This window comes from Prionailurus viverrinus, chromosome C1, assembly GCF_022837055.1.
Source record: "Prionailurus viverrinus isolate Anna chromosome C1, UM_Priviv_1.0, whole genome shotgun sequence".
In the NCBI taxonomy this organism is placed as follows: Eukaryota; Metazoa; Chordata; class Mammalia; order Carnivora; family Felidae; genus Prionailurus; species Prionailurus viverrinus.
Window position 1 is genome coordinate 54,508,927 of NC_062568.1, and position 27,022 is coordinate 54,535,948.

The 27,022-nt window shown below is 34.4% G+C and overlaps 1 protein-coding gene across 1 annotated transcript in view; it reads left to right on the forward strand.

Annotated features, from left to right (window-relative positions):
- Nucleotides 1-27,022, forward strand: part of OLA1 (Obg like ATPase 1) — a 172,055-nt gene that overhangs the window by 122,261 nt on the left and 22,772 nt on the right. The window contains exons 6-7 of the mRNA XM_047870985.1: nucleotides 4,674-4,754; nucleotides 5,076-5,173. Of these exons, the coding sequence (XP_047726941.1) occupies nucleotides 4,674-4,754; nucleotides 5,076-5,173 (179 nt within the window). The remainder of the gene's footprint in view (nucleotides 1-4,673; nucleotides 4,755-5,075; nucleotides 5,174-27,022) is intronic.

The following is a 27,022-nucleotide window of genomic DNA, read 5'->3' on the forward strand; positions in this document are numbered from 1 at the left end:
GACTAAGCCACCCAGGCGCCCCCACAAAATCCATATTCTTAACTTTATTTCATTGTTGTGAATCTGCTTTTATCACTTAGGAATTCATTTTGGACATTTTCCCATGCAAATGTACGTGCAGATAGGTCTTGTCTTCATGGATAAAAACTGTTCTGTTATATTAATGTCCCATAATTTATTAGCAAACCTCCAGTTAATGGGTTTTTATGTTGTTCCTAATCTGTACCTCTCTTTTTGTGCTAGTATCACACTATTCTAATTACTGTAGCTTTATGGTTTACTACATAGTAAGGTAAGTCACATATTTTTCTCTCTAAATATTTTTTACGCTCGAACAGTTCATTCTTTTAGAATAATGATATATTCAATCTGTAACATTCTCCAACATCCCTGTTATAATTTTAACTAGAATTATGTTAAACATTATAGTAGCTAGGAATTTTATCAGCATGTTGTTGATCAGTGTAGATGAATTTTGAGTGAGAGTCTGGCTGAAACAAGTTTTAAGTTAGTGTCTCTGGTCCTCAGGTCTGGAAGTCCATGGACCTAAAACATTTCCTTAATTGGCTGTTTTGGGGGCATTTGAGTATTGCCAGAGTCAGTCATAACCATGGTTTTGGATCCGTGGATCATGAATCCCTTGTAAAAGCATTTGAAAGATATGTGCTGTCATCCTTCAAAGGCACATAAATATAGGACTTTACATACAATTTCAGGGTGTTAGGGAAACGCTGAAATCTACTTATGGGTCACAGATTAATAATTCTTGCTGTGGAAACTGAAGAATACCAAAACAGAGAAATGTTGTATGTAGTCTTGGAAAGTCAATTATGTTATTGTGTGCAAAGAAAAATATTTTTGTGATACATGGATTGATAATCAGGTATTATACCCAAATAGTAGGAATACTAAATTTCCTTGATGACCTTGGACCAAGATGAAGACTTAGAATAACAACCTTGGGAATAACTAAGCTAAATAAGGAGCAATTAGAAAGATAATAAGGAAGATAAATAGGCAGTGTGATTGGACAGCACGTGAATTTTCGAGTCACTTAGACCTGAATTTGAATCTCAGTTCTGCCACTTACTAGCTGTGGGAATATAGACAAGTCACACGTTCTCCCTGAGCCTACATACATTACAACTGCTGTTAACAAAAATTATAAAATACATCAAAAAAATAGAGCATTTCTTAAGTCAAATATGAGACTAGTAGAAAGAAGAGTCAAAGCAGATGAGTGAGGAATTCAAGGTGAGTTTGGATTTTCTTTGCAGTTAAAAGATCATTGTTTAGTAAAAACTAGTTCTTGTAGAATGTTAAGACTAGAAGCCTGAATTGAAATTTCACTAAAGAAAGACACTATTGTTGGTAAAACTTAAGAAATTTGAAGAAAAGGACTAATGATGACTGGTATTTAATCTTTCAACAATCATAATAACAATGGCAACAGATCACATTTACTGAAATTTTAATTCTGTGCTAAGGACTGAAACACCTTATATGCATTATCTCACTTGATCTTCACAACAACCCCCAGGAGTAGATAGTGTCATCATCTGTGATTTATTAATAAAATAATAGATCACAGAGCTGGTAAATGGTAGGTCTAGGGCTTATTTTCACATTTAAGCATTAAGCTCTTACCTCTCCAAGTAGTGTACTCACATCACTACAATATAACCAAAAAGTTCAAATATCCAGGAATTTTTGCATAGCCTTCATTGTGTATATAGGTTTTTGAAAGTGAGGACTTTGTTAAAGTTATCAAAACAAAAGTTATCCTCCCACATCTGAATTTCTACATAATGATGTTACTAAAGAAATTATGAAATCCTAACGTAACTTCTGATGCCTCAAGCATTAAGGTGTTTTTATGTTTTGATTGTATCCCAAATTGTTAAAAGTAGGTTAAATGTGTATTATTTTCTCAGTTAACCATAGTCAATTAACTAGAACCTTTTATTATTCTAATCATAATTATTAATGTATGTGTTTATATAAAGCATAAAAGTTTAGTTCATTAAGTATTATATACAAATAAGTCCAAATGTTTTCTTTAATCTGATTAGAGTTTTTTCAGATAAGGAACATAAAACACCTTTTAGTTTTTTGCTAAAATTAAAATTAATTTTTATGTAAGAAAAACAGCACATTACAACTATACCGTATAATGGTCATTTATGTAAAATAATCTTATCTGAGTGACCTTTTTTATTTGTCTTAAGTAAACTGGCACCTTTTAATAATCTAAGGTATCTTTTCTTGGCTGTTAAATCTTCTATGGGGATAATATACTAGTACAAAATAAAATATTTTAAATTTTAAAATTCAACTTGTCAAACATTTGGTTATAATCTATAATATATTTTTTGAAAGATTTGAAAGTGGGGGTGCCTGGGTGGCTCAGTTGGTTAAGCATCCGACTCTTGATTTTGGCCCAGGTCATGATCTCATGGTCATGAGATCGAGCCCCATGTCAAAAAAAAAAAAAAGTTTTGAATGTGGCTTTGATGAATATACTGTTTGAGAACTTTAATTATGAGTTAATTCTCTTTGACTAAAATTTGAGTGTTTCTAATTTGTAGTTTAATGTGTTGATGTGAGGGGGAAGATTAATGCCAAAAGATTTTTTGATAACATTTCTATGTCTGCAGTGATTATGTAGTTAATTTAAGATGAAAAAGAAATACTCAAATTCCTTCACTAGTGATGAGCATTTGTTGAGGCCCTTTGGTTTTATAAAAGTGTTTACAGTTACAAAAGTATGTTATACTTTTTATATGATTAAAATTTAATTTCCTTCCTTATTTTTGGTCTGGCTTCCTTTTGTCTATTCTCTTTTCTTTCTTTAATTGAAAAAACTAATGGAACCAAATATAAGATGGTACCACTGTTTCCTCCTTTTGTATAATCTTGTTGCATGTCTCTACATAAGCTGTTCTGGCCACTCATCATAGTAACCAGCTGGGCCATTTCACCTGCTGGAGCCATTAAAGAGGACTCTCTCCCCCTAGATTAATCCCCTCCGACATTAGTTTTTTGCACTGACAACTGGAGCAGGCATTCAGAATTTGCAGGTGGCCAGTGTGACGCACATAATTGCCTACAATTTTAGGCAATGAATAAAAATGGTCTACATTACTTGTCAAAGGTTGTATATGCAGTGCCAAGTGAGATCTATGGGAAGCCTTTTAGGGTTTAAAGAACAGTTAATAGCAAGGCTGCACAGGGCTTTTTTAATCATAATGCATTTGTAATATAGCACTTTGATCTTCTCCTTGTAGGAAATGGTGTTACATTAGCCACTTTTAAACATTTATGAGTGAAATTCAGTTATAGAAGAGTAAAAGTGATTATTCTTAAGCAGAACATGTTAGATTTCATTAAAAGTTTTCAGCTTGCCCCTTCCTTGTTAAAATCTGTGGGAAGTCCTTTTCCTGGAGAGTTTCAAATCAGGATCTAAGGACATAGGGCTTTTTCCTTATTTTTCCTGTTGGTAACAGCAAGATTTGGAAGGAAGGTATACTAAATACTGAGGTAATTTATACAAGTGGATATTTATAGAAAAATAACTGATTTATGGTAAATACATCGATGAGAACCCAAGAACTCTATTACTAATAATTGTGTGTTACAATAAAATTTTGAGAAATGCATATTTAAAACATATCCATAAATTATCTTTAACAACAACAACAAAAAACCAGATGACTCTCAAATGCACTTCTTCTGGAAGAGCTAAGTTTGACCTTTCAGACCCAAGAGCCTTTTATTAACACCTGCCTGTAAGAAGAACCTTGCCACACGCAGCTTTTAGATTCAGAACCACAAAACTGATGAGGAAAGACTTGAAGGGTTCAGTTTGTGTCACTTGCTGTTTGCCGTTTCCATTTCACAGATGATTAATCTTTCTGTGAAGAAAGGCTAGAGAAACAAAGCACATTGGGCTCTTCCTGCAGTTACTCCTTCTGAATGCACACTAGCTTGCTAACTAAAAGGCCTTTAGATTTCCAGCAGAGAGAGATGTTCTGAAAGTGAATGCAGCTGGTTGGAGGTCACCAGTGCAGGGCTCTTGCCATTGTGTAATGGAGGCTTTGGCAGGTTGGGTGGGGGGGCGGTGTTGGAGCGGGGACAGGAGAAGTGGGCAGGAAGAAGGTGTTGGCAAAAAATTAATTCAGAATTAGAAGGGTTTTGGTCAGTTGATTTAATATTTTGGAGGGTAGATCATCAATAATAGGCTCAATTTCGTCTATTTTGTTTGTTTTCCTTTTTAAGGAAAAAATTATAATTCAGTCTCTTCCTAGTATTCCTCCCTCCCTCCATTTCCTAATAGCATGTTTATCTTGCAAGTGGCATCACTAGGTGATGTTGAAATGTTATTAACTCTTATAATCTTTGGTGTATGTGAATTGTCTTGAAATTTCTAAGACTGTTACTAATCGTGCTAGTATTCCACATTTTATATATTCAAATGTTAATGCCACAACAATGTTTGATTGATATTTGGATTTTTAATGAGGTATTGAAAACAAATGATCTGTGTGATTTAGTTCCCCTGTCATATAAAATTGACTTTTTATTTTGAGGATTTAAAAACTTTTAATTTTACTATTTAGTAACTAAATGTTTAGTATCCGCCCTGTAATTACTTTCTTCTCAATCTTGTATAGGATATAATGTGCAAAGTCAAATCCTGGGTTATAGATCAAAAGAAACCTGTTCGCTTCTATCATGATTGGAATGACAAAGAGGTAAGTTGTAAACATCTTGCCACCTCTTACTGCCTTGGCTTTGATTTCTTAGAGAATGAATTAGAGTTGTCATTATTTTATATTTTATTGTTATTAATGTCTAGTTAAACTTTATTTCTGTCAATGATTGCTTATTCCCAGGCTTATTATTTTCTTTTTCCCTACTTCTGATATTGCATAACAGCCAGTGTTTTACAAATAAGAATTATGAAAATGAAAATGGCTACTTGTTTAGAAAGAGTTTACTTTCAAGTTTTTCAGTGACTTACTCAATATTTGCTCAACATTTTAAAAGGATTCTTTCTCTGTCTCCCACTTTAGATTGAAGTGTTGAATAAACACTTATTTCTGACTTCAAAACCAATGGTCTACTTGGTTAATCTTTCTGAAAAAGACTACATTAGAAAGAAAAACAAATGGTAAGTTTTTCCTCCTAGATATATTCAGACATCATATCTCTATCTGTACACACACACACACACACACACACGCACACACACACGAACTTACTGCTATGTTAGATTTGAATATTTTTCTCCTTATTATTAAAAAGCTTAAAATGGATGAGAAAGCTTTGTTTGGTATTTACATTCTGAGATGAATCTCCTAATTGATCTACACTGAGAGAACTTAAGAAAAAACAACAATTAAATTAGGCAATATTGAATCATGTGTATTTACTTATTAAGTTTAAATTTAATAGACATTATTGTTTATTTCCTTTGCCAAATGAGAATTTACATAGAACAATAATATTTTTTAAACTAGGAATTTCTAACTGTTGATATTACATGTGGCTTTAAAATATCCACTTGAGATTGTAGCTGGGCGTAAATTTTAAAATCCTGATTAAATGCTTTAAGAAAATTTTTTAAATGAAAACAACTCTGTGCAGCGGGCAGGGGTCGGGGGGAAGAGAGGAAGATCAGGTATCTGTTTCAAATACTTAAAGCGTAGAAAGGTAAAAACTATGCATTCATGTGTTGATTGCCATTTTGGACGTGTAACCCAAATGTGCAGGGTTTCCTTCATTCACAAATAACTTGAAAACATCCTATATTCATGTAACATGGGGCATGTACACATTCGGCACTGCGCTCACTTTGACTCGCCTCACTGGACCCTCAGTGCTTTGTACTATTAAGTCATACAAACAAATCAAAACTATCCAGAGCAGAATATCTGCGTTCTCCTAAAATATATTGTCGGTTTTTCCCTGTACTTCATTAAGTACTTAGATGCACATGGTTTCAATTTTCCATTAAAAATTCTCATTTCCATATGATATCAAAGAGTGAGAAGCTTTAAACTGAAAAATAAACATTCATAGACTGGAAGCCAAAACAATAATTAATGTCAGATGGTTAACTCCAATAAATGATTAGAATAAATTCTGTGAAATTACTGCAACTAAAAATGCCCTGTTGATATTACTTTAAGACATTTTGTGTTCCAGAAAGGAAACTGAATTTGTCTTCTTTATTGGTAGTGTTCTAGAAAGCATAAACTTCACATGAAAATTTAGTTCTACCTGGTCACTGCCCTCCAGTAGATAATTAACTTTAAAATAATCAGTTCTGTCTTGTTCCAAATTCTTATAAATTTGATGATTAATGTGTTAAAAATTGTTACCTTTGGGAAGGAATTTTAAAATTTATTACTTGACCTCAGTTAATAAATCTTATTGTAGTGTGAATGGCAAGGTTTCTTGAGGCTTCATGAAACAATACAGACATCAAAGTTTACATGAAAAGGGATGAGTCAGTTTCCTTGCCCAAAGGGGCTTCTCACACCTGTATTTGGATGATTACAGGTAGAACTCCCTGGCTCTAATTGTATAGTAAATACCATTTCCCAGACCCTAATGGTAGACAGACTGCTTGGGAGACGCCAGTCTGTGATTTAGCTGTCGCCAGACACCCCATGTTTTTTGTGAGACCAGTTGTGATGATGATATGGTTATAGTCAATTGAAGGCAAACTCTTGTCTAAATAGCAAATTTTAATTTATAAAAATGTAGAGGTATGGGTGATCTTATTTATAAAACCAAATTTTAGATTTTATATATAACTAATGATCTGGTTTGGGGTTGTGTGTATGTTTGGTGGGGAGCGGGGGATCAGATCTTGTGGAAGTTAGTGTAATTGTAGCTGAAAGATCAAAGACTGGGTAACTGAGTGATGTTCCAGAAGAGAATTTACCACATAGCCATTTTCTGTACAGTTTCTGCCGCCTGCTGTTCCTATTTTCCCTCAAGCTAGCCATTGACTACCCCCTGTGCATCCCTGCTCGTAAAAAATGATTGAGGAAGTATTTGTCATGTATTTATGAGTGGGAAACATTGTGTGATAGGGAATGGCATCTACTGGAGCCAGAAAGATTGCCATTTTCCTTTCATTCAGCCACTCTGCTACAGCTTTAAATCCTCTGTTTATGCAACATAGCCTTTGTATTAAAGTACAGAATAAATTTTTATTATGAAGGATATGAACGCTGGGTTTTCATCATTTCGAACACTGCAAGCAGATGTAAATAGTTAAGATACATTTTAACCACTAAATCCTTTTAATTTGTGTTAGCATCCCGTTTTGGGGGGAGTGTTTATATCTAAGCTCCATTTGCATCAGTTGCTCCTTTAGCAAAAGAAAAAGTTTTGTTTCTTACGGTTATTGTGTAATGTTACTGTAGCAAATGAAGACTGGTGCAGGAATAAATATTTTAATGGGTCTTTAGATCTAGAAAACTATTTTAAATGATCAGGAAAGAGGAGGAGGAAGGATTTGTGATTTGGGCCATAAGAGGAAGACTGAAACTATATTTTAGTGGGTCACCATTTCAGACGTAATGAATGTTTTATTCACTTTAAATTTAAATGGTAACATTGTTTCTCAATCCTCGAAAAGAAGAAAGCACTTTGAAAGATAAGTCTATTGTGTTTTTGAGTAGGTATATTGACCTTTTGAAAGATGTAAAAATTGGAATGGCTCCAGGCATCTACTCACTGGTTTAAACAATGTTGAATTAGTCATTTTGTTGATTTATGATTAAGACCTAGCTCCTTGAAGAGAAGCTGACTTGGCAGCCGGGTTAGTTACAGTTGTGTTATGATCAGATAACAGTAATCAAGATGTTGTAAGGGGAATTCACAGAAACCTTTTTTATTGTTACAAATTGCTGTTCTTTGAATGTAAAACTATGTAGAAGTTGTTGTTTTGGTGGGTGCCAGTGATTTTTGAACACTTGAGGATTTCATTTTTTAAACACGATCACTTGTAACTTACAACTAAGATTGTACTTTATGCAGTATTTTCATTTGAGATTGCCTACTGAGTTATGGTGTCAGGCAGGTACAGGACATCAGAACTGTCAAACCATTCCTTAATTAGGGGTTTAAATTTCAATCTTTGTACCTTTGCTGCTCTGTAAGTAGTATATGCCATCCAGTTGTGAAATCAGTAGAGCAAACTAAATTTAGGTATCTTGTATACCTACATAGCTTCCAATTGTGTTTTATTTTTGTGTTCTGTTATCTCTGTCTTTCTTAAAACTATTGGTAAAGGATCATTCCATTTTATTGCTTACTATACTACGTGTTCATATTCAACTGGAAAATATAGCAAAAATTTAAGAAATTCAAATTTCTGGCATGCGTATGTGTGCATATAAACACATATTTACATATGCCTTGGTGGGCTTGTGGTCACTAAACATTACCCTTTGACTAATATTATATGAATCAATTAATCTGGGTGTTGAAATTGATTTGAGATAGGTAGACAAAATATATGCTGTCTTTTAGGTGATTGTGTCATCAAGGGCAGTGTGTCAGTTTCACTAAATGAATTTTAAATAGAAAAAGGTTTTATTAATTCTTACTATTCTGTGACTCAGCCCCCTCATCCCCACTTTTCTGTTTTTGTTTGTTTTCCACATAATTTGTATACAACAACTAAAAATAGTTTGGCGATACTATACATTGTGTACCTGATTAGGGGGAGAATAAATCCAACATTTTCTTATTTTCTTGAACTTTGTGTGAGAATTACAGGTACTATATCAGCAACTATGCATGCAAAAGGAAGTATGTTCATTTTTTACATATAATTTTGTATGTCTGTATACCTATCTGTGTATACATGGATACATATGTACATAGATCTATAAATATAAAACTATTTCTGTAAAATTATTCTAAGAAGTCATCAGTTTCTAAGAAGATTATTTATTGAAGCTAGAAATTTATGCTACTGTGGAAAAATCACATTGTTACACATTTGATTTACTTGAAATAGATAAAATGGGAATAAGTATTCTGAAATAAATTAGTCATTTTAGTTTAAGAGCTTCTCAGGTAGATTTGAAATTAGGTTTAATTCGCATAAAGTTTTCAGGAACATACCCTATTGTATAAAGCAAGACTCACATGTATGAGTTTTTTAATTGTTCTCATCATCCACTACTCTGGCAAAGGAAAATTTTTAAATGTTCTCATCATCCATTAGTCTGGCAAAGGAAAAGCTCTGACATATCCATGCAACATTTTGGGGGGATTATAATTTCTATATTTTATCACTTGTGGTTCATATAGTTTTGGGGGGTTGTTATGTCTCCTTCATCTTGAAGTACCTAACACTGTGAAGCCTGTGAGGATACTTTACTTATTCTGAGTAACTACTCGAAATCACAACGTAATGCTAGTAGGTTTATTTTAACATGTGAGGGGGTTTTTGGCTGAATTAAATTTTATGAGCGATAATTTGTAATGGTTTTCATAAATCAAATACTTTTTTTAATGATGATTCCTTTATGAGGACTAGTGCTTAATTTGCTCCTTTGACAGAGATGAAGGAGTGATAGGGCAGGTCAAGGGTATTCTGGATGTCTAAACCAAGCAAAAATTTTTTTAATATGGGATTGATCAAATTGGTGAATTTCTCTACAAAATATTCTTAATTTTACTTGTTATAAATGAATCTAAAAAATTGTCTTAAAGAACCCTTCTTCATTTTAGTCTTTCGTTTTTGCTACTAGATGATTCTCAACTATCTGCTTTTTTAATGTATATTGTGATAAAGCTTCGAAACAGTATCATATGTTCTACAAATTGGGATTTCAGATAATTTCTGGTGAATGGATTTTGTGGAATTATTTCATAACTTCTTGATGCAGAATTTTGAGAGTTAAGAATATACTAAAAGCAAAAAAATTTTTAATTACAAGAGGTAGAACTCTAGAAGAAGTGGGAGGAAAAGGATCTTTGCCCATTCAATAATCTTTTTACTTGGGATGATCTTTAGCATTTGTACATACAGGTACATGTATAAATACTTGTGAATTTCTTTCTGGTTTTCATTAAAACGATTTTGGTTGCTCTTTCAGCAATTTCATATTCTTATCAAGTGATCTAAAGCGCTTTATCATAACAAAACCAAATAACACCTCAAAGATGATTATAGAAGAAAGTACATCTTTTTATAGGAGTATAATGCTGTTGACCCACCATACTGTGCATTTTAAGAATTTGTCCTGGCTCATTTGCATTTTTTGCCCAAGACTGTTTATAGATAATAATTTCTATTTGCAAAATGATTCACTGAATCTGAGAAAGTCATACTTTTGGGAGGGTCAATTTTTATTTTCATTAGCACCATCTGTTGACTTACTGATTTATGAGTGATATAACTTGTCAAATATGTCAGGGCATTTATCTTTTTTTAAAGTAGTTAAAGAATTTCACTGCATATAGTAGGAAAACATTTCACAAAATTGTTCCTAGCTTCAAGAGACTAAAGCATTTTTAAGAAAAAGTGTTCTCTTACCAGAGAGGAGGTCTGTAGAGGGATGGGTGAATTAGGTGACAGGGACTAAAGAGTGTACTTCTCACAATGAGCACTATGTAATGTATGGAATTGTTGACTCACTCTATTGTACAACTGAAACATAACACTGTACGTGAACTAGAAATAATTAATTTTTTTAAAAAAGGAACAAATAAAATGTTTTCCATACAAAATAAAAACAATTGTTCTCTAGGATTCTCTCATATGAAATTAAAATATATATTTCCCTTACATACACACACATACATAATCTCAGAAATGAAAGGCAAAGTTTGACTTATACAGTGTTTTTCAAATTACAAATGATTCATGTACACAAAAGAACTCCCCTGCCTCTCTACCCCCACTTACTTTGGTGAATAATTCAAGGACTATTAATATTAAAAAAAATTTGTGCCCTGGCGCTTAAGGACCTCTAAATCAAATTTTGTTTCCAAAGCTGTGAGTTGTGATGAGCTACACTCATAAAATGGGAATTTTGACTAGTAGTAGTTGGTAGAGGTGGAGAAGTTTAAAGCCCAGAAATTTTAGGACTGTTGGGGGTAGGAGATAAAGAACAGGGCCTTGGGAAGGGTTTGGAATGGAACCTAAATGCTGTATATTGGATCTGCATCAGTTTTTCCTGGGAGAAGTCAATAGAGAAGGAAAGGAGAGGGTGCCCTTTTGGGCAGTTTCAGTGTTTTGTCTAATATCCTGCTTGTGTAGAATAGGAAAGGAGTATAATGTTCTCGGCCCTTCATTCCTGTACTCTCCCTTGTATTCCCCAGTCATAAGATCTACCTTTGGAGTTAGTGTTGTAGTTCAGCTACTACATTGTGAGTTACATAGACTAGACCAAAGTCCTGAGTACCATTAATAACATTGTGTCTGTAAAGAAGATAAATTCTAAGAAACTTGGAGCATATAGTCTATTTGTAAAGTAGGTAGTGTATATTATGAGGTATTTTGGTATATTAAGAATACTGCAGGGGCGCCTGGGTGGCTCAGTCAGTTGAGCATCTGACTCTTGGTTTTGGCTGAAGTCATGATCTCACAGTTCACTGAATCAAACCCCAAGTCGAGCTCCGTGCTAAGAGTGCGGAGTCTGCTTGGGATTCTCTCTCTTTCTCTGCCCGTGTGCGATTGCTCACATGCGCTTTCTCTCTCAAATAAACTAAAAAAAAAAAAGAAAGAAAACTGCTACTTTAGAATTTGAAATATTAGTGTTGTGGTCCTTATTTGCTGCTAACTTGCTCTTTTGACCACAAGCAAATTACTTAGTCTTTCATGTATTGAAGGTAATTCATCAGAATGTTCACATAAAATATGTTCTGTATAAACAATATTTCCCAAATTTAATTACCATAACTCAAATAGAATACAGTCATAGGAAAAGGACTTGTGTAGTCTTCTAAATGTATCTTCTGAATATATCCCCTTGGCTTTTCTTTTCATGATATGGATAAAGGAATAAAATGTATCATACATACGTTTATAGCTGTTAATTCCTTGCTTTGAGACAGTTGTCCTCCAAAACAAAATGAACAGTGGAGAACCATCTCTGTTGTGCAATGGCGATAAAACTCCCATGATATCACCACCATCTTCCATGACTCCACTCCCATCTCCTCAGATTGGGCCCTGTGACTTTACCATTGGCAGATTAGAGGATTTTATTTCTTGGCTTCCATTAGATGAAATCATTGTTGAATTGTTACAATAGCATTTTTTTAAGGGCTTATTCTTTTTTTTAAGTTTATTAACTTATTTCTGAGAGAGATAGAGACGGGGGGGGGGGGGTCAGCAGAGAGAAAGAGAGGAGAGAGAGAATCCCAAGCAGGTTCTGTGCTGCCAGTGCAGAGCCCAGTGGGGACTCGAACCCACAAAACCATGAGATAATGACATGAGCTGAAACCAAGAGTCAGACACTTAACCAACTGAGCCACCCATGCCCCAGTGTTTATTATTTAAAAAGCCTTTCAGAACAATTCCATTGTGATCTCCTGTATCTCATTTTCTCTGTTTTTGAATATATGTATGTGTGCGTGTTGGAGGTGAGGCAGTGAAAGTTAAAGAATTAAGATCATCTCTAAGATTCCCTTCCAGTGATAGAATTTTGTGATTTTGATGCATTAGATTTAACAAATTCACAAAGAAAAGATGCCTATTCAAGTATCTAGAACCTTCTCAGCCCTCATGTATAGGTTTGTCATGGTAGGATTTTTCTAACTGTGGAACTATATACAGCATTTCTGAGGTTGCAAATACCCAATTTATGAGCAGCTTTCTGGCTGGGTTGGAGATAAGACCTGGTCTTCTACTCTGTCCCTCTTTCATATCTCTTCCCCTTGAAAATAAGTCGTTTCTGGGTCTCACCATGTTCCCATCTTTCCTCGTCGTGGGCAGCTATTACTTTGGCTACAATTGAGGACAAAGTAGAAATAAGACCCCTTTGTAGAATTAGCGTGTCTATATTTGAGGCTACTTGCATTACTCAGACTGTTGCGTCTCCTTATTCTAATGTGACCTAGAAAACATTTCTCCATCAAAAACATTAGATTATGAAATACTCTCAGAAGCCTACTTAATTCATAACATAGTAGAAATAGTGCAGTGTCGATGAGACATGTTTTGGTATCTGTGACCATTTGTACCTCCAGTTTTTAAATTCTCCTTAAAAATATGTTCCAAAATAACTGACTTAGGAACTTCGAGTACACCCCTGTCTATAAAGTTCGGGGCTGTACATTGGTATCCATTCAGTCTTTTAAATGCTTTCATAAGAGAAATTAATTGGCGCACCTACGTGGCTCAGTTGGTTAAGCATCTGACTCTTGATTTCAGCCCAGGTCATGATCTCAGGGTTCATGGGATCGAGTCCTGTGCCGGGCTCTGCACTGATAGCACGGAACCTGCTTGGGATTCTCTCCCCCTCTCTCTGCCCCTCCCTCGCTCATGTGTATTCTCTGTCTCTCTCAAAATAAATACATTTTAAAAAGGGAGAAATTAATTTCATAAAAACTGATCATTAATATAAATTTCAAATTTATGTTTCTTATGAAGACTGTGAACTCACTGAGGAGGTGGTTACTATGTTTTCTTTTTCCTTTTATAAGCAGATAATCATTGAGCCCTTCTGTGTGTCATGTACCATCCTAGATGGTAAGCAGAAAAAGACTTTGCCCCCCTAAGTCTTATAGTCTAATGGGGTGATAAACAACCAGTGAACAGATATTTAATGTCAGGAGGTGATTAAAACAATGAATAAAAATAAAGCAGGGTAAGAGGGTGCCACTTTAGTTAGGGTAGTCAAGGAAGGCCTTTTTGAAGTAAGGGAGTGTGCCCTGAGAGAATCTGAGGAAAACTCAGTCCGGGGAGAGGGAATAGCAAAAGCAAAGGCATGCGTGACAGAGCACTGAAAAAGTAAAATTTGAAAACAACTGCTTGAAAAGAACTTTGTAAATTCTTATTCAAATACATTGCAATTAGATTTTTTTAAACATATCCTAAATGTGTTGTAAAAGTGAATTCAGGGCTTTAAGAGTGGCCATCATTTATTTTCTACTTTGTGATAGTTAATTTCTCAAAATCCAGAGAGATTTTAGGGTTTTAAACAGCATTTAAAGTCATGTTTGCGAATATATAGATTTACTTTGAATTTCATCTTTCCTTTTTCATGCTTATCTAGTAACTTGCTAATCCACGCTACTGTTCACAAAACACTTGTTTTGAAAGTCCCTCAATGTATGACCTCAAAGAAGCAGATTGAACTTTACTAAAAATAATAGTAACTTGGGGTGCCTGGTTGGCTCAGTTGGTAGAGCATGCAGCTCTTGATCTCAGGGTCATAAATTCAAGCCCCATGTTTGGGGGTAGAGATTACTCAAAAATAAAATCTTTTTTTTTTTTTTAATTTTTTAAATTTATTTTTATTTATCTTTGAGATAGAGAGAGAGAGAGAGAGAGAGAGAGAGAGAGAGAGAAAGAGAAAGAGAGAGAGAAAGCACACAAGCCAGGAAGGGGCAGAGAAAGGGAGACACAGAATCCAAAGCAGGCTCCAGATTCTCGGATGTAGGACTCGAACTCGCAGACCGTGAGATCATGGCCTGAGCTGAAGTCTCTAACCGACTGAGCCACCCAGGCGCCCCTCAAAAATAAAATCTTAAAAAAAAATAGCAACTTAACATTGGTCAAAACTTTACAGTGTTTTAATTTACATTAGTTCATTAGATCCACAGACAAATCCCAACCTGGCCCACACAACACTGTGCTATTTTGGCCTTGAATTGAATTTTCACTAAAATGAAACATTTCATCATAGGATTAAGAGATCCGCATTTTAGGTTAGGAATGGGTTAAGTTAGGAGCGCCTGCGTGACTCAGTCAGCTGGGCGTCTGACTCATGACCCAGGTCATGATCTCATGATTTGTGAGTTCAAGCCTCACATCAGGCTCTGTGCTGACAGAGCCTGCTTTGGATTCTGTGTCTCCCCTCTCTCTCTGCCCCTCCCCACTCATGCCCTGCATCTCTCTCCTTCAGATATAAATAAACATTAAAAACAAAACAAAACAAAAAAGGAATGGGTTAAGTTAGCTGAGAGATAAATGAGATTAGTGTTTCCATTAATAAAGATATTAAGGTACCTTTTCAGTACTTGCAGTATTTGTCATTAAGATCAAGGAGTAGTCGTCAGTATTCCTGGATGAATATCAACATTTTCCTTAGAAATTCTTTTAAAAAGAACTGTATAATCTGTGGAAAACATCTTTGGGTTTAGTACATTTGATATTTAAAAGAAAAATATCTGTCTATTGGTAATCATTTTTTGGCTTTTTCTTGTTTTAAATGGTGTTTCAAAAGATTTTTCCCAAAGAGCATATCTGGATGTCTGAAATGTGAAGGTCACCAGTAGTTTTCATACATAATTTATATTTAAAATTGTTGCCTTTTAACTTGTGCCATTTTTCTTTTGTCTGGAGTTGATGTGTAAATGAAAAGGGAAGTGAAAGAATATCATGAATTAGAATAAAGACAAATTCCTATGCCTAAAATGTTGTATTAATTGTAGTCGTCATCAGGTCAGTACTTACTGAATACCTAACTATATGCCAGTTACATTTAAGACTTCCCAAAACCTTATGAAATAGGTATCATTGTTATTTTAAGGAAGGCAAAACAAGTATAGAGAGATTGAGGAACTTAGCCAAGGTTGCATAGCCAGTCAGTGATGCCGAGATTCAAACCTAAGCAGTTTATCTCCAGAACTCATGATCTTTACTATACTATGCCATGGTATCTCAGCTTTGGGCCATTGGTGGTGGGAAAGGTAGACCAGGCCTGAGCAATAGGTCATAAATGCTACATTTCCTATCACTGTAAATTTCATTTAGATAAGGTTTTGTTGGTCTTAAACAGTTAACACACTGAAATTTGAGACTAAAGATTCACTCACTATAACCTGATTAGAGAATGCCGACTGAAGGTAATGTAAAAATTGTTACCTAAACTGTATGTTTATTTTCTTGAACTTTTCATTGAAAACTATATTCCCAACATGTAGCAATTTAATAGCCATTTATAGGGACAGTAAAGTGGTTAATATATTTTTACATAGAAAATAACATATTATCAATCATTTTTTAAGATAAGTACTTTCTTCTACCACTTGGTTGTTTTGTTTGTGTGTTTTAAGCCATATAGTGATGTATTTCCTTGCATTTTCAAGGAGTAAGGAATTTTGAGACCTTGGAGTAGGGAATTGTACATGTGTGTATCTCTTACTAGATGAAGTACAAATAGATAATTTGTATAATACTCTATTTAAATTCTGTATTTGTACATAGCAGTGTAATGGAAAGAACATTATATATACATATGTATGCATATATGTGTATGTATGTATACATACAACCAACTCTTGGACAAAATAGTAACTACCATTTGTTGAGCATGTGTTATATGCTAGACTTTGGGGCACTAACATAATAGGTTCTCTTATTTGAATTAGTCCTCATAACACCCTTGGAATGCAAATATTTACCTATTTACTTTGAGAAGTGTAAAGTGAGAAACCTTGTTAAACGTTTTAAAGACATCTTTTATCTCGAGCTCATGAGAAAACGTATGAAACGTTTTAATGCATTTATAGCATACTTTTCATGGAACAAAAAATATAGGTTTGTGGGTTTTTTTTGTTTTTGTTTTTTTTGGTTAGTTGTATTCTAGTGAAAATTGCACAGAAACCCATACCAGCTAGAAGATTGGAAATAAAGGAAATAAAAATAAATAAGTAAATTATATGGTCAATTAATCTATAACAAAGGAGGCAGGAATATACAATGGGTAAAAGATAGTCTCTTCAATAAATGGTTCTGGGAAAATAGCTACATGCAAAGGAATGAAACTAGACCACTTTCTTACACCATAAAACTCCTAGAAGAAAACAGACAGTAATTTCTTTAACATTGGCTGTAGAAACATTTTTCTAGCTGTCTCCTCAGGCAAAGGAAACAAGAGGAAAAATAAGCTATTGGGTCTACACCAAAATAAAAGGCTTTTTGCACAGCTAAGGAAACCATCAACAAAACAAAGGGACAACCTATGAATGGGAGGATATATTTGCAAATGATATATCTGATAAGGGGTTCATATTCAAAATATATAAAGAATTTATACAGCTTAATAAAAAAAAATCCAATTAAAAAATGGGCAGAGGACCTGAATAGACATTTTTCTAAAGAAGACATACACATGGCCAATAGATACATGGAAAGATGCTTAAAAATCATTAATCAGGGAAATGCAAATCAAAACAATGAGATATCACCTCATGCGTATCAAATTGGCTAAAATCAAGAAGACAAGAAACAAATATTGACAAGGATGTAGAGAAAAAGGAACCTCATGCATTGTTGGTGGGAATGTAAATTGGTAGAGTCACTGTAGGGCTGGGTATTTTACCTGGGTGTTTACCCAGGGAAAATGAAAACACTAACTGGAAAAGACATATACACCCCTATGTTTATTTGCAATAGCCACGACCTGGAAGCAACCCAAGTATTCATCCCTAGAGGAATGGATGAAGATGTGTATATATACACACATCTTGGAATGTTCCACATAATGGAATATTACATGGCCATAAAAAGAATGAAATCTTGCTATTTGCAACAACATGATAGATCTAGAGGGTATAGTGCTAAGTGAAATAAGTCAGAGAAAGACAAATGTGATTTCGCTCATGTGGAATTTCAAGAAACAAATGAACAAAGCAAAAAAGAGACAAAAAAGACTCTTAAGTACAGAGACATTGGTGGTTGCCTGGGGGGATGTGGGTGGTGAGATGGGTGAAATAGGTAAAGGAGAATAAGAGTACACTTATCTTGATGAGCACTGAGAAATGTATAGAATTGTTGAAACATTATAACACCCAAAACTAATATAACACTGTATGTTAATTATACCTGAATTTTTTTTAAAAAAAGCAATTTTCCATTTTCTTTTATTTCTCCTACATATACATATTTTTGGTTTTTTAATATTGTAGTGTTCTAGCTTCTGAAATTTATAAGGGTATGGTCACGTACATTTTCCCTTCCTTTCACTGTGTTTTTATTTACTCTCTCTTTCCCCCCACCAAAACAAAACAAAAAACAACGCTTCAGTATCCAGTTAAAAATTTGTTTAGGCATGTAACCAGACCTCATGTTTGGTGAGATTTTACTATTTTATGAATGCTCAAGACATTTATTTCTTTTCTTTCTTTTTTAAAAATTTATTTATTTTGAGAGAGAGAGCAAGCAAGGGAGGGACAGAGCGAGGGGGAGAGAGAGAATCCCAGCAGCCTCTGCATTATCAGTGTGGAGCCTGATGCAGGGCTCAGACCCACAAACTGTGAGATCCTGACCTGAGCCAAAACCAGGAGTTGGAAACTTAACTGACTGAGCCACTCAGGTGCCTCCTTTTTTCCCTTCCTTCCTTCCTTCCTTCCTTCCTTCCTTCCTTCCTTCCTTCCTTCCTTCCTTCCTCCCTCCCTCCCTCCCTCCCTCCCTTCCCTCCCCCTCACTCTCTCTTTCTTTCTTCGAGGGAGGGAGGGACAGAGAGAGAGGGAGAGGATCCCAAGTAGGCTTGACATGGGGCTCATTCTCACAACTGTGAGATCGTGACCTGAGCCAAAATCAAGAGTTGGACACTTAACTGAGCCACCCAGGTGCCCCAATTCTCAAAACTTTTAAATGAAACAGCAACACTTAGAAAATCCTGCTGTGGTTTTCTTTTTTTGTTAATCAAGACTTATCCCCATACCTTTCCAACTTTATCCAAATGGATTTTTCCCTAGTACTATCAATAGGTACATTGTAACACTTATTAAATAACTAACAAAATTGATGGTTTACAACATAGTTCATAGATATAGATTTTTAAAAATCCACAAAAATGTTTTCTTTCTTTTTTTTTTTTTGGAAGTGAAAGCAGAGTTTCTTGAAGATATATATATAGAGAGAGAGAGAGAGATACAGAGTGTCCAGGAGATTCAGAAAGGAAAAGAGAATGAGTCTCATCTTTGCATGGAGTGTGGGGTTTTTATTGGCAATTGTGGTCTGGTGCACGTGTCTTCTTAGGGATCCAGGAACTGGTCAGAACAAGAAGAGGGTCCAGGTGCCCTTCATAAGTCATTGATTCCTTGAAGTCAGGTGTCTTGGCATCAAGGTGTTAGAAGTCAGTGGCCTGCCCAGTCACTCCTTAGACGTTATCTGTTGTGCTAGAGGACTCCAAAGATACCAGTATTTCTTTGTCTGTCATAAGGAAGACATATGTGATTTGCATTACAAGGCATATGTAGAGTGGGGTGGGGAGGTTTGGCCTGAAGTGAAGTTCTAGTATGTAGAAACATTCCACCGAAACTAATCTATACAATATCCAAGTAAGAGTCAAAAAAACCCCACGAAAGTGGCTTAGTTAGTGTGGATTAGTTAAAATGGATTAGTTTGTGTGGAATGTTTCTAACATCAGTAGAATTTTATTTCAGGCCAAATCTGAGATAGAGACAGAAAAGAAAAAGAGACCGAGAGAGAGAATATGGAGAATATTGACCATTTGTTTCCTTTCCCGTGTTCAGAGGTAAACATCTTGGTTGTCTAGGTTTCTGGAAATTAATCCTTTTAAAATCTTTCAAATGAAACTAGAATACATGGTTGAAGTCCTATCTGGTTAGTTTTCTGATTAAGTATAATTAAGTAATTACGTTTCTGTAATTATGCATTTCATGATTATGATGTATGATGGGACATTATTTTATATCTGTTACTAAGTGAAGTTTGTATGGGTGGCCAAGTGTGTTTTTTAATGTGACTTGGTATTAGACATTTTGGATGTATAGTTTAAAGACCATCAGATTAGATTGAGTTTCATAATCTTGGAAAACTGAAACAAAAGAAAAAGCAGTGCCTATTAAGCATCCTTAATGCCATAAGCAGAGGTAGGTGTGTGAGTGTGGCTTAGCCAATAATAATGACTTTCTTACTATGTATCACTTACAGAATGTTTTTCTGTGGAACATTTAATACTTATACATTTGTTGTTTTATAGTTATGTGAATGCCCTATTGACATCAAGGGCTACTGATTGTTGTATTAGTAGTTCCTGACAAATAGAAATTATTTGATATGCTAAGCCATTTCTGACAGAAGATATAAAGTTTTGACAAACATGTATAGCACAGCAAGTGTCCAATTGTAAAGAGCAAAATAAATGCAAACCACCATTATGGTGAACACAAACAGCCTGAAAGCAAGTTATCAGTAAGCAAATAATTGTTGAACTGTTATGAATGGAATAGGATGTTGAAATAGGGCATGATTGGCTGATGTTACATATGTCCTTGATTACCTTCCTTGTGCTTTTATCCTAATAAGTGACATTCTTTGTATTCCCTTGGATGGCTAGACAGTCTGACACTGAAGAAGAATAAATATTGCATGTGGTACACATTAAGCTGTCATCCAAGACAGCATTTATAAAAAGTAACTGGAGAAATTCATAAGAAATTCTGCACTGCTACAGTTTCCTGGCTCCAGTCATAATTGTCAAAGTTCTTGACACATTCAGGTCTTCAGAAATGATTTAGGTTTACAATGGCTTGGTGTATGAATAATTATTTCAGATTTGCGTTCTCATATTGCCTTAAGATATTAACGTTACTTACCCAAATGTTATATTTTACAGTAATTTTTATTTTTAAAAATGTCTCTACATTGGTAATAGTGACATACCTCCCATCTTATGGTCTTTCATAAATGGATTTTAGACAATTCGTGTATTTGAAAGGAAGAACAGGAGTTTTTAAATGCTTAATTTTTCTTTAACCTATTGGAAAATATTGCTTGCTTGTGTTTAGTGCTACCAAACAATTTTCACAATAAGTATTTTTTATTTTTCTTCACCAGCATTGGAAAGCCTTCAAATGGTCCAAATAAATACCATTTTAAGACTGTTTCCAGAAAAAACAAAGCACTACTTGATGTTTCATTTTAAAATATTGGATGATTTTGTTGACATACTTCTATAATTTTAACATTTCTTTCAGGCAGTTCAGTGTTTTATTTGTCCTAGTCACTGTTACCTCTTAACATTTCCTTCCGGAGGAATGTGGGTAGAAGACACAACATTGTACTGAGATAAGCATACCTAAATAAGATGTAAATTATGAATGCAAATTTAGCAGACATTTTTAATGTCTCTGTTTCTTTTCCTGAACTAAAATACTTCTGTCGTCCTAACTATGTGGTGTGCTACACAGTAACTGAAGGATACCAAAAAAAACCAAAACCAAAAACAAAAACCAACCCCACACTTTTTCTTTTTCATATTTCTGTAACCTGACACAATTATTCTAAGCCATTTAAAGTTAAGTAATTAGTATTCTCATTCTATAATCTAATCAAGAATATAACGATATTCTATCAGCTGATTACTAGGAAATTGTGATTAAGTATCAGAACGATTTATGATCCAACACAAATAACGAAAATAAAATACAGTGTTGATTTCTAAATTAGGAGCCGTGTTTCAGGGAGAACAGGAGGTCAGTCAGTTTCTGTGACAAATGTAGTTTGTGTTAGTTTTAAAATTATATAATATTAATTTGGGGAAATGTTTTAGGATATTCTCTTTAGTTTGAAATCTAAACCATCCATTTGGATTGAAGAAACTTTTCTCCAGGTATAACACTGCTCGAATGTTACCTATAGCTTTTAACTCTCTAGGCCACTACAGAGCACAAAATATTTGCCCAACTGGTAAATTGAACTGTAAGTCCCACTGTGGGAAATTGCTTTGCTGTGCTCCAAACAGCAGTTATCTTAGTAATTGTACCTGAATTCTTTGTGGCTAATAGAGCGTAGACGTCCATTTTACAAGCAGAAAATTATTTCTCTTAAATAATTTTAATTATAAATCCCCCAAATAAAACGTGAATCAGTAGAGTATAGTGAGACATTAAATCACATCATTTTTAATTGTTAGTGCAGAAAAGTGAAATTCTTTTTTCCTTCTAGTGTAAAACTGTACATATCCGACATTTCACATTCTAAACTAGAGCTCCCAACAAGGAGCTTATCAGAGCAAATTGTCTAGTCCATCCCCTTCCTCACTCAAAACCTAATGACCCTTTATCATCATGGTTTAGATTGCTGGACACAGATGTGAGAAAATACAAGTAATCTACAGGTAACTACAGTAGCTGCACTGATGTTCTCAGAGAACTGACTGCTGGGAAGATAAAGAGCTTCCCACAGAGTCTGTGACTTTCCGGCAGCAAAGCACATCATGAGCTCATACATGAAGTTTTATTTGCTGAAGATTCACAATAAGATGCATTAGAACATTCAGCAGGGACTCTTTTTAGATGAGCACGGAAATTCTGGAGGATTATTAGTTGATGCCCCAGTGCATAGCATCACACTAAATTTTTTTTTTAAGTTCAGCAATATTAATTCTTTGTGTAGCTATCAAAGATTATGTCTACAATGTAGCATTAATATTGAACTTCTTGATATTTATGTAATCTACTACAGACCCTAATCTCTTTCTCTTCACAAAAGGCTGAGCTTCTTGCTGGAAAGTAGTTTGGTTATGATTTTCACTATGAAAACAGAACAGCAGTTTTTCAAACTTTAGTACTAAATTGTATTTCAGAGGACTTGTTTATTGGCCAGGTGCTTTGCTTTTGTTAGCTACTCAGATTTTGATCAGTGAAGTAAACTCATTTATCTATTCGCATGCAGTTGAGTAATTTAGAGAATTACAAAGAATGATTGGGGGTTTTTGGCTAAAAGTACTGCACCTGTAGCTTAAGTTTTATAATTGTTAGTTTGACTATTATTTGCAGTGATCATAGTTTCATACAGCTTTAGAAAACTACAATGCAAAAAAAATGGGTACTTAATCTTTTTTATGTATGAAACGTTTTGTTTGTAGTCATTGAATTTGGTTTAAGTTTACTAGATTGGGGTGAATCAGTATGAATTAGACTGCCTGAACTTCAGGTGTGTGTTTCTCCTAAAAAATAATTTGCTTGTCATATTTTTCTAAAAGCTAATTAATTTTGTTTTTGTAAAAACTACGACTACTGGATTAGGAATAGTCCTATTACGTTATATGTCAAAATGAATTACAGTCCTCAAATCAGTTTTAGAAATTGCCATTTTAGTAGCTGAAAGATAAAGACGATTTTCAACAACCAGTATTAGTTAAGCAGTTCACAGCCAACAAAAAAAGTAGTGAGGTATTTGATTCGTTCTTACATAATTGTATGGGTTATGTACCTAGCTTAACTGCTATGCTTTATGGCGAATATTGAAATGCTCAGAAAATTAGAGAAGACACTGGTTAAGCGTTTTTGGCTAAGTTCCTGCTCATTTTTGCTTCAAGAATATTGTAATATTGAACTTTTAAGAATAAGTTCTTGGAAGTAGAGCACCAAAATTACGTCAACTCTACCTATGATCTTAAGTAATTAATTTTAAGTTTCTGGTATAGAATGACCAGTGAACAAAGTAAATATCCTATCAGAAAACAGAAAAGACGAATTGTCTCTAAGCACTTCGGTCATTAGAATTCTTGATTCTTCTAATAGCAATTAGTGCCACTCTTTTTGGAGATTTATCTCAGTGAAGATTTTTAGTTTACACTGATATATTTGAAATATTAGTAGCATGGCATAGATTAATCTAAAAAAATAGAACATTGAAGAATTGTTTGAGGCAGTATTCTGCATTAATTCTGTTTTTAGTTTGCTATAAGATCTAAAGAAAAAACTGTATTTGTTTCCATTTAGCAGCAAATAGGAAACACAGAACTCAAAATTCTACAAAGCACATTTTCTTACCCTCTTTGTGTTTAAAAAGAAAGAAACCAGAGGAGCATGTGCAGTGTAAGATTGTTTTGCATTTTTGTTTTTACATCACCAGATTAAGTATAATGAAACCCATCTGCAAATTGTAGGAACTACTCCTTGGTTTTTGTCAAGGACTGTAGTATGGTTTTTTTCCTTCTTTTTCTTCTACAGTTTTTTTTTTTTTAATTTCAGCAAGATATACAGAAAATTAAAAACCTTGTCTGTTATAAAGTTTTGTTTGAGCTTTTTAAACTGAGTGATTAGCAGAAATAATGACCCTGTCAGCCTTAATCACATTAAAATGTGGTTAACATCATTTAATTTTTTCCACTTAATATGCAAAAATTTCCAGTAGATTTGCAGTGAAGGCCATTGAAATTCCATTAGAACAAGAATAAAAATTTCAGGCATCATTTATTCAGAGAAGGAATAAAGGTCTCGATTGAGAACTGCTGAATCTTTCTATTAGAGACACTATGAATCATTACATTGAATGTACCGTACATTTCGATAGACCTGTGTCTGGCTTTTTAAATGGTTGAAAATCATGTTTTCTCTATTTTTCATAAGGAGAAATAAACTAGAATTGTATAATTTTATAAATATCTGAAAGATTACTGAATGTTTTATTTTGTACTTTATAAGTCTGCTTAAATTTTAAATAGAAAGTTATTTGTGCCTGAAAAACAAGATAATGAAAGAATTAGTTATTTTAACATGGAACAAACTGCATAGCTGATCCACAGAAGGGACAGGTTGTGTCTTAAATAGTTATTTTAATATATGCTAAAGTAAGAAATTTAGAATTAAGAACCAAATGACACTAACTCTGTCCCCAAAGTTCATAGCTTATCATTTGTCAAGCTTCAGCTGATAGGTTATGCTGCATTAGCTATGTATGAGATAGAATGGAAGAACATTTTATGGCTTCTGGTATTGTTTATCCTTTTATGCTCATTTTTGATATTTATTTGTTGTGATGTATTCATAGACTAAAAAGTAGGGAAAGCTGAATTTTATTTTAAGCAATTCAGAAATGCCTACTATGTATACTTTCTTTAGCATTTTTGCATTTGCCAGTATCCTATAAAACTTCCATTGTATGGAATGTTTCTTCCCCATTAAAAACAAAACAAAAAAATTAAAAAAAACAACAACTGTTACTGTATATACCTGATAAGCGGAAATGGTTTTCTGGAGCCATTCCTATCTCTCGGGTAATTAAGTAATTATACAGTGGTGTGTGTGTGTGTGTGTGTGTGTGTGTTTAATTTGTATTTTGTTCCCAAACCATTTGAACCCATTATATAATTACACTGTGTGTACTTTGTAGTAAAAATACCATTGGAAAATTCATCAGGGAAAGTGTTCCTTGCATGTGCCGCTCACAGTGTATGAACTTCTCCATCCTCACGTGTTTCTGTGTCTGCAGAAATCTAAGAACACTTAATTGTCTGCTCCCCTTATTAACCACACCCCTTCTCCTGACCATGGTTGGCCCCAGTGGCCTTCTCAGAAACACCTTCCCTGACTACCCTGTCTAGAGATATCTCCTAGACTCCCTTTTGTTCACAGCATCACGTGTATTCACTTCAGAGCGCTTATCACAAGCTATACAATCTTGTTTATTTGTCTTGTGAAAATTTAAATTCCAGGAGAATAAGGACTTTGCCCGTATTTTCTGCATTTTGTATCTTCAGTGCTTGAACCTGGACTCAGTAAATACTGTTGACTGAATAGCTGGCCAGATGAAATGGGTTGAATGTATCCCTTATGTTTCAACACTGACTTTTAGTCCTCATTACTAGAAATATGTAGATCATTTGAAGTCTGTCTATGCTAGTTAGATACATCTAAGGTTTAGAGTACAGGTAAATACACTGTCTATGCCAGGGGTCAGCACATGTTCTCTGTTATGGGTTACGTGGTAAGTATTTCCAACTTTAAGGACCACACAATCTTTGTTGCAGCTACTCAGCTTTGCTGTTAGACTGCGAAGGCAGTCTTGGACAGTATGTAAATAAATGGGCATGGCAGTGTCGATATTCCTTATGGACACTGAAATTTGAATTTCATATAATTTTACTGTCACAAAATTTTATTCTCTCTTTTTTTGTTGTTGTTAAGAAATCATTTTAAAATGTAAAAACTGGCCACCTTGCTGACCCAGTATAACGTGTGCCTCTTGATCCGGATTGGGGTTGTGAGTTCGAGCCCCGTGTTGGGTATAGAAATTACTTAAAAACAAAGTAATTTTTTAAAAAATGTAAAAACTATTCTTAGCTTGCAGGTGATACAAAACATACCATAATTTGCTGATCCTGGTCTATGTACTTAGCCAAAGACAACCTTTCAGTTGTGCATGTGATTATGTATCCCCATTCACCTTCATTTCTCCTTCTCTCTCTCCTGCATCATCAGTTCCCCTCCCCCTCCCCTGGTGGATGTTTCCTGTCAGCATATAAGCTTGCTGTTATGTCTCCAGTCTTTAGAATAACTTATTTTGACCCCATATTCCTTTCACACTACAGCCTATTCTCCTCTTCCTTGAAAGAGTTATGTAAATATTAAATGAAATTACATATGTCAGATGCCTGTCAGTTTTTCCTTTCCTTTTAAAAGAAATGTGGTTTTATAGTAGTATGTTTTGTATTACTTCGTTTGCAGATTTCTCTTCTTTAAGGGAAAACTAGTGTGGAAAATATATCCTGAATAATATTTTTCTTCAATGCAATATGACCCTCATGGTATTGGGGGAGAAGATCAATAATAGATGAAAATATGCTCTATTCTGTGTACCTGTTTTTTTCTGTCTGGGTCCCTACCGGAATAAACTGTCTTTAGAAACTTCATGACTTTCTCTTCTGCTTGGCTTTTGGGTGGCAAGTATATTAGCTTTTCACTTCTAATCTCTTTACTGATTTTCCTCTGTGCCTGCCATGGCTCTTTCTTAGGGATTAGTGATTGAATGACTCTTAACCTTTTTCACTTCTCTCTGTACTCTACCTTTAACCTATATGCTGGTGGTTCTCAAACTTTAGTGTGTGGCAGA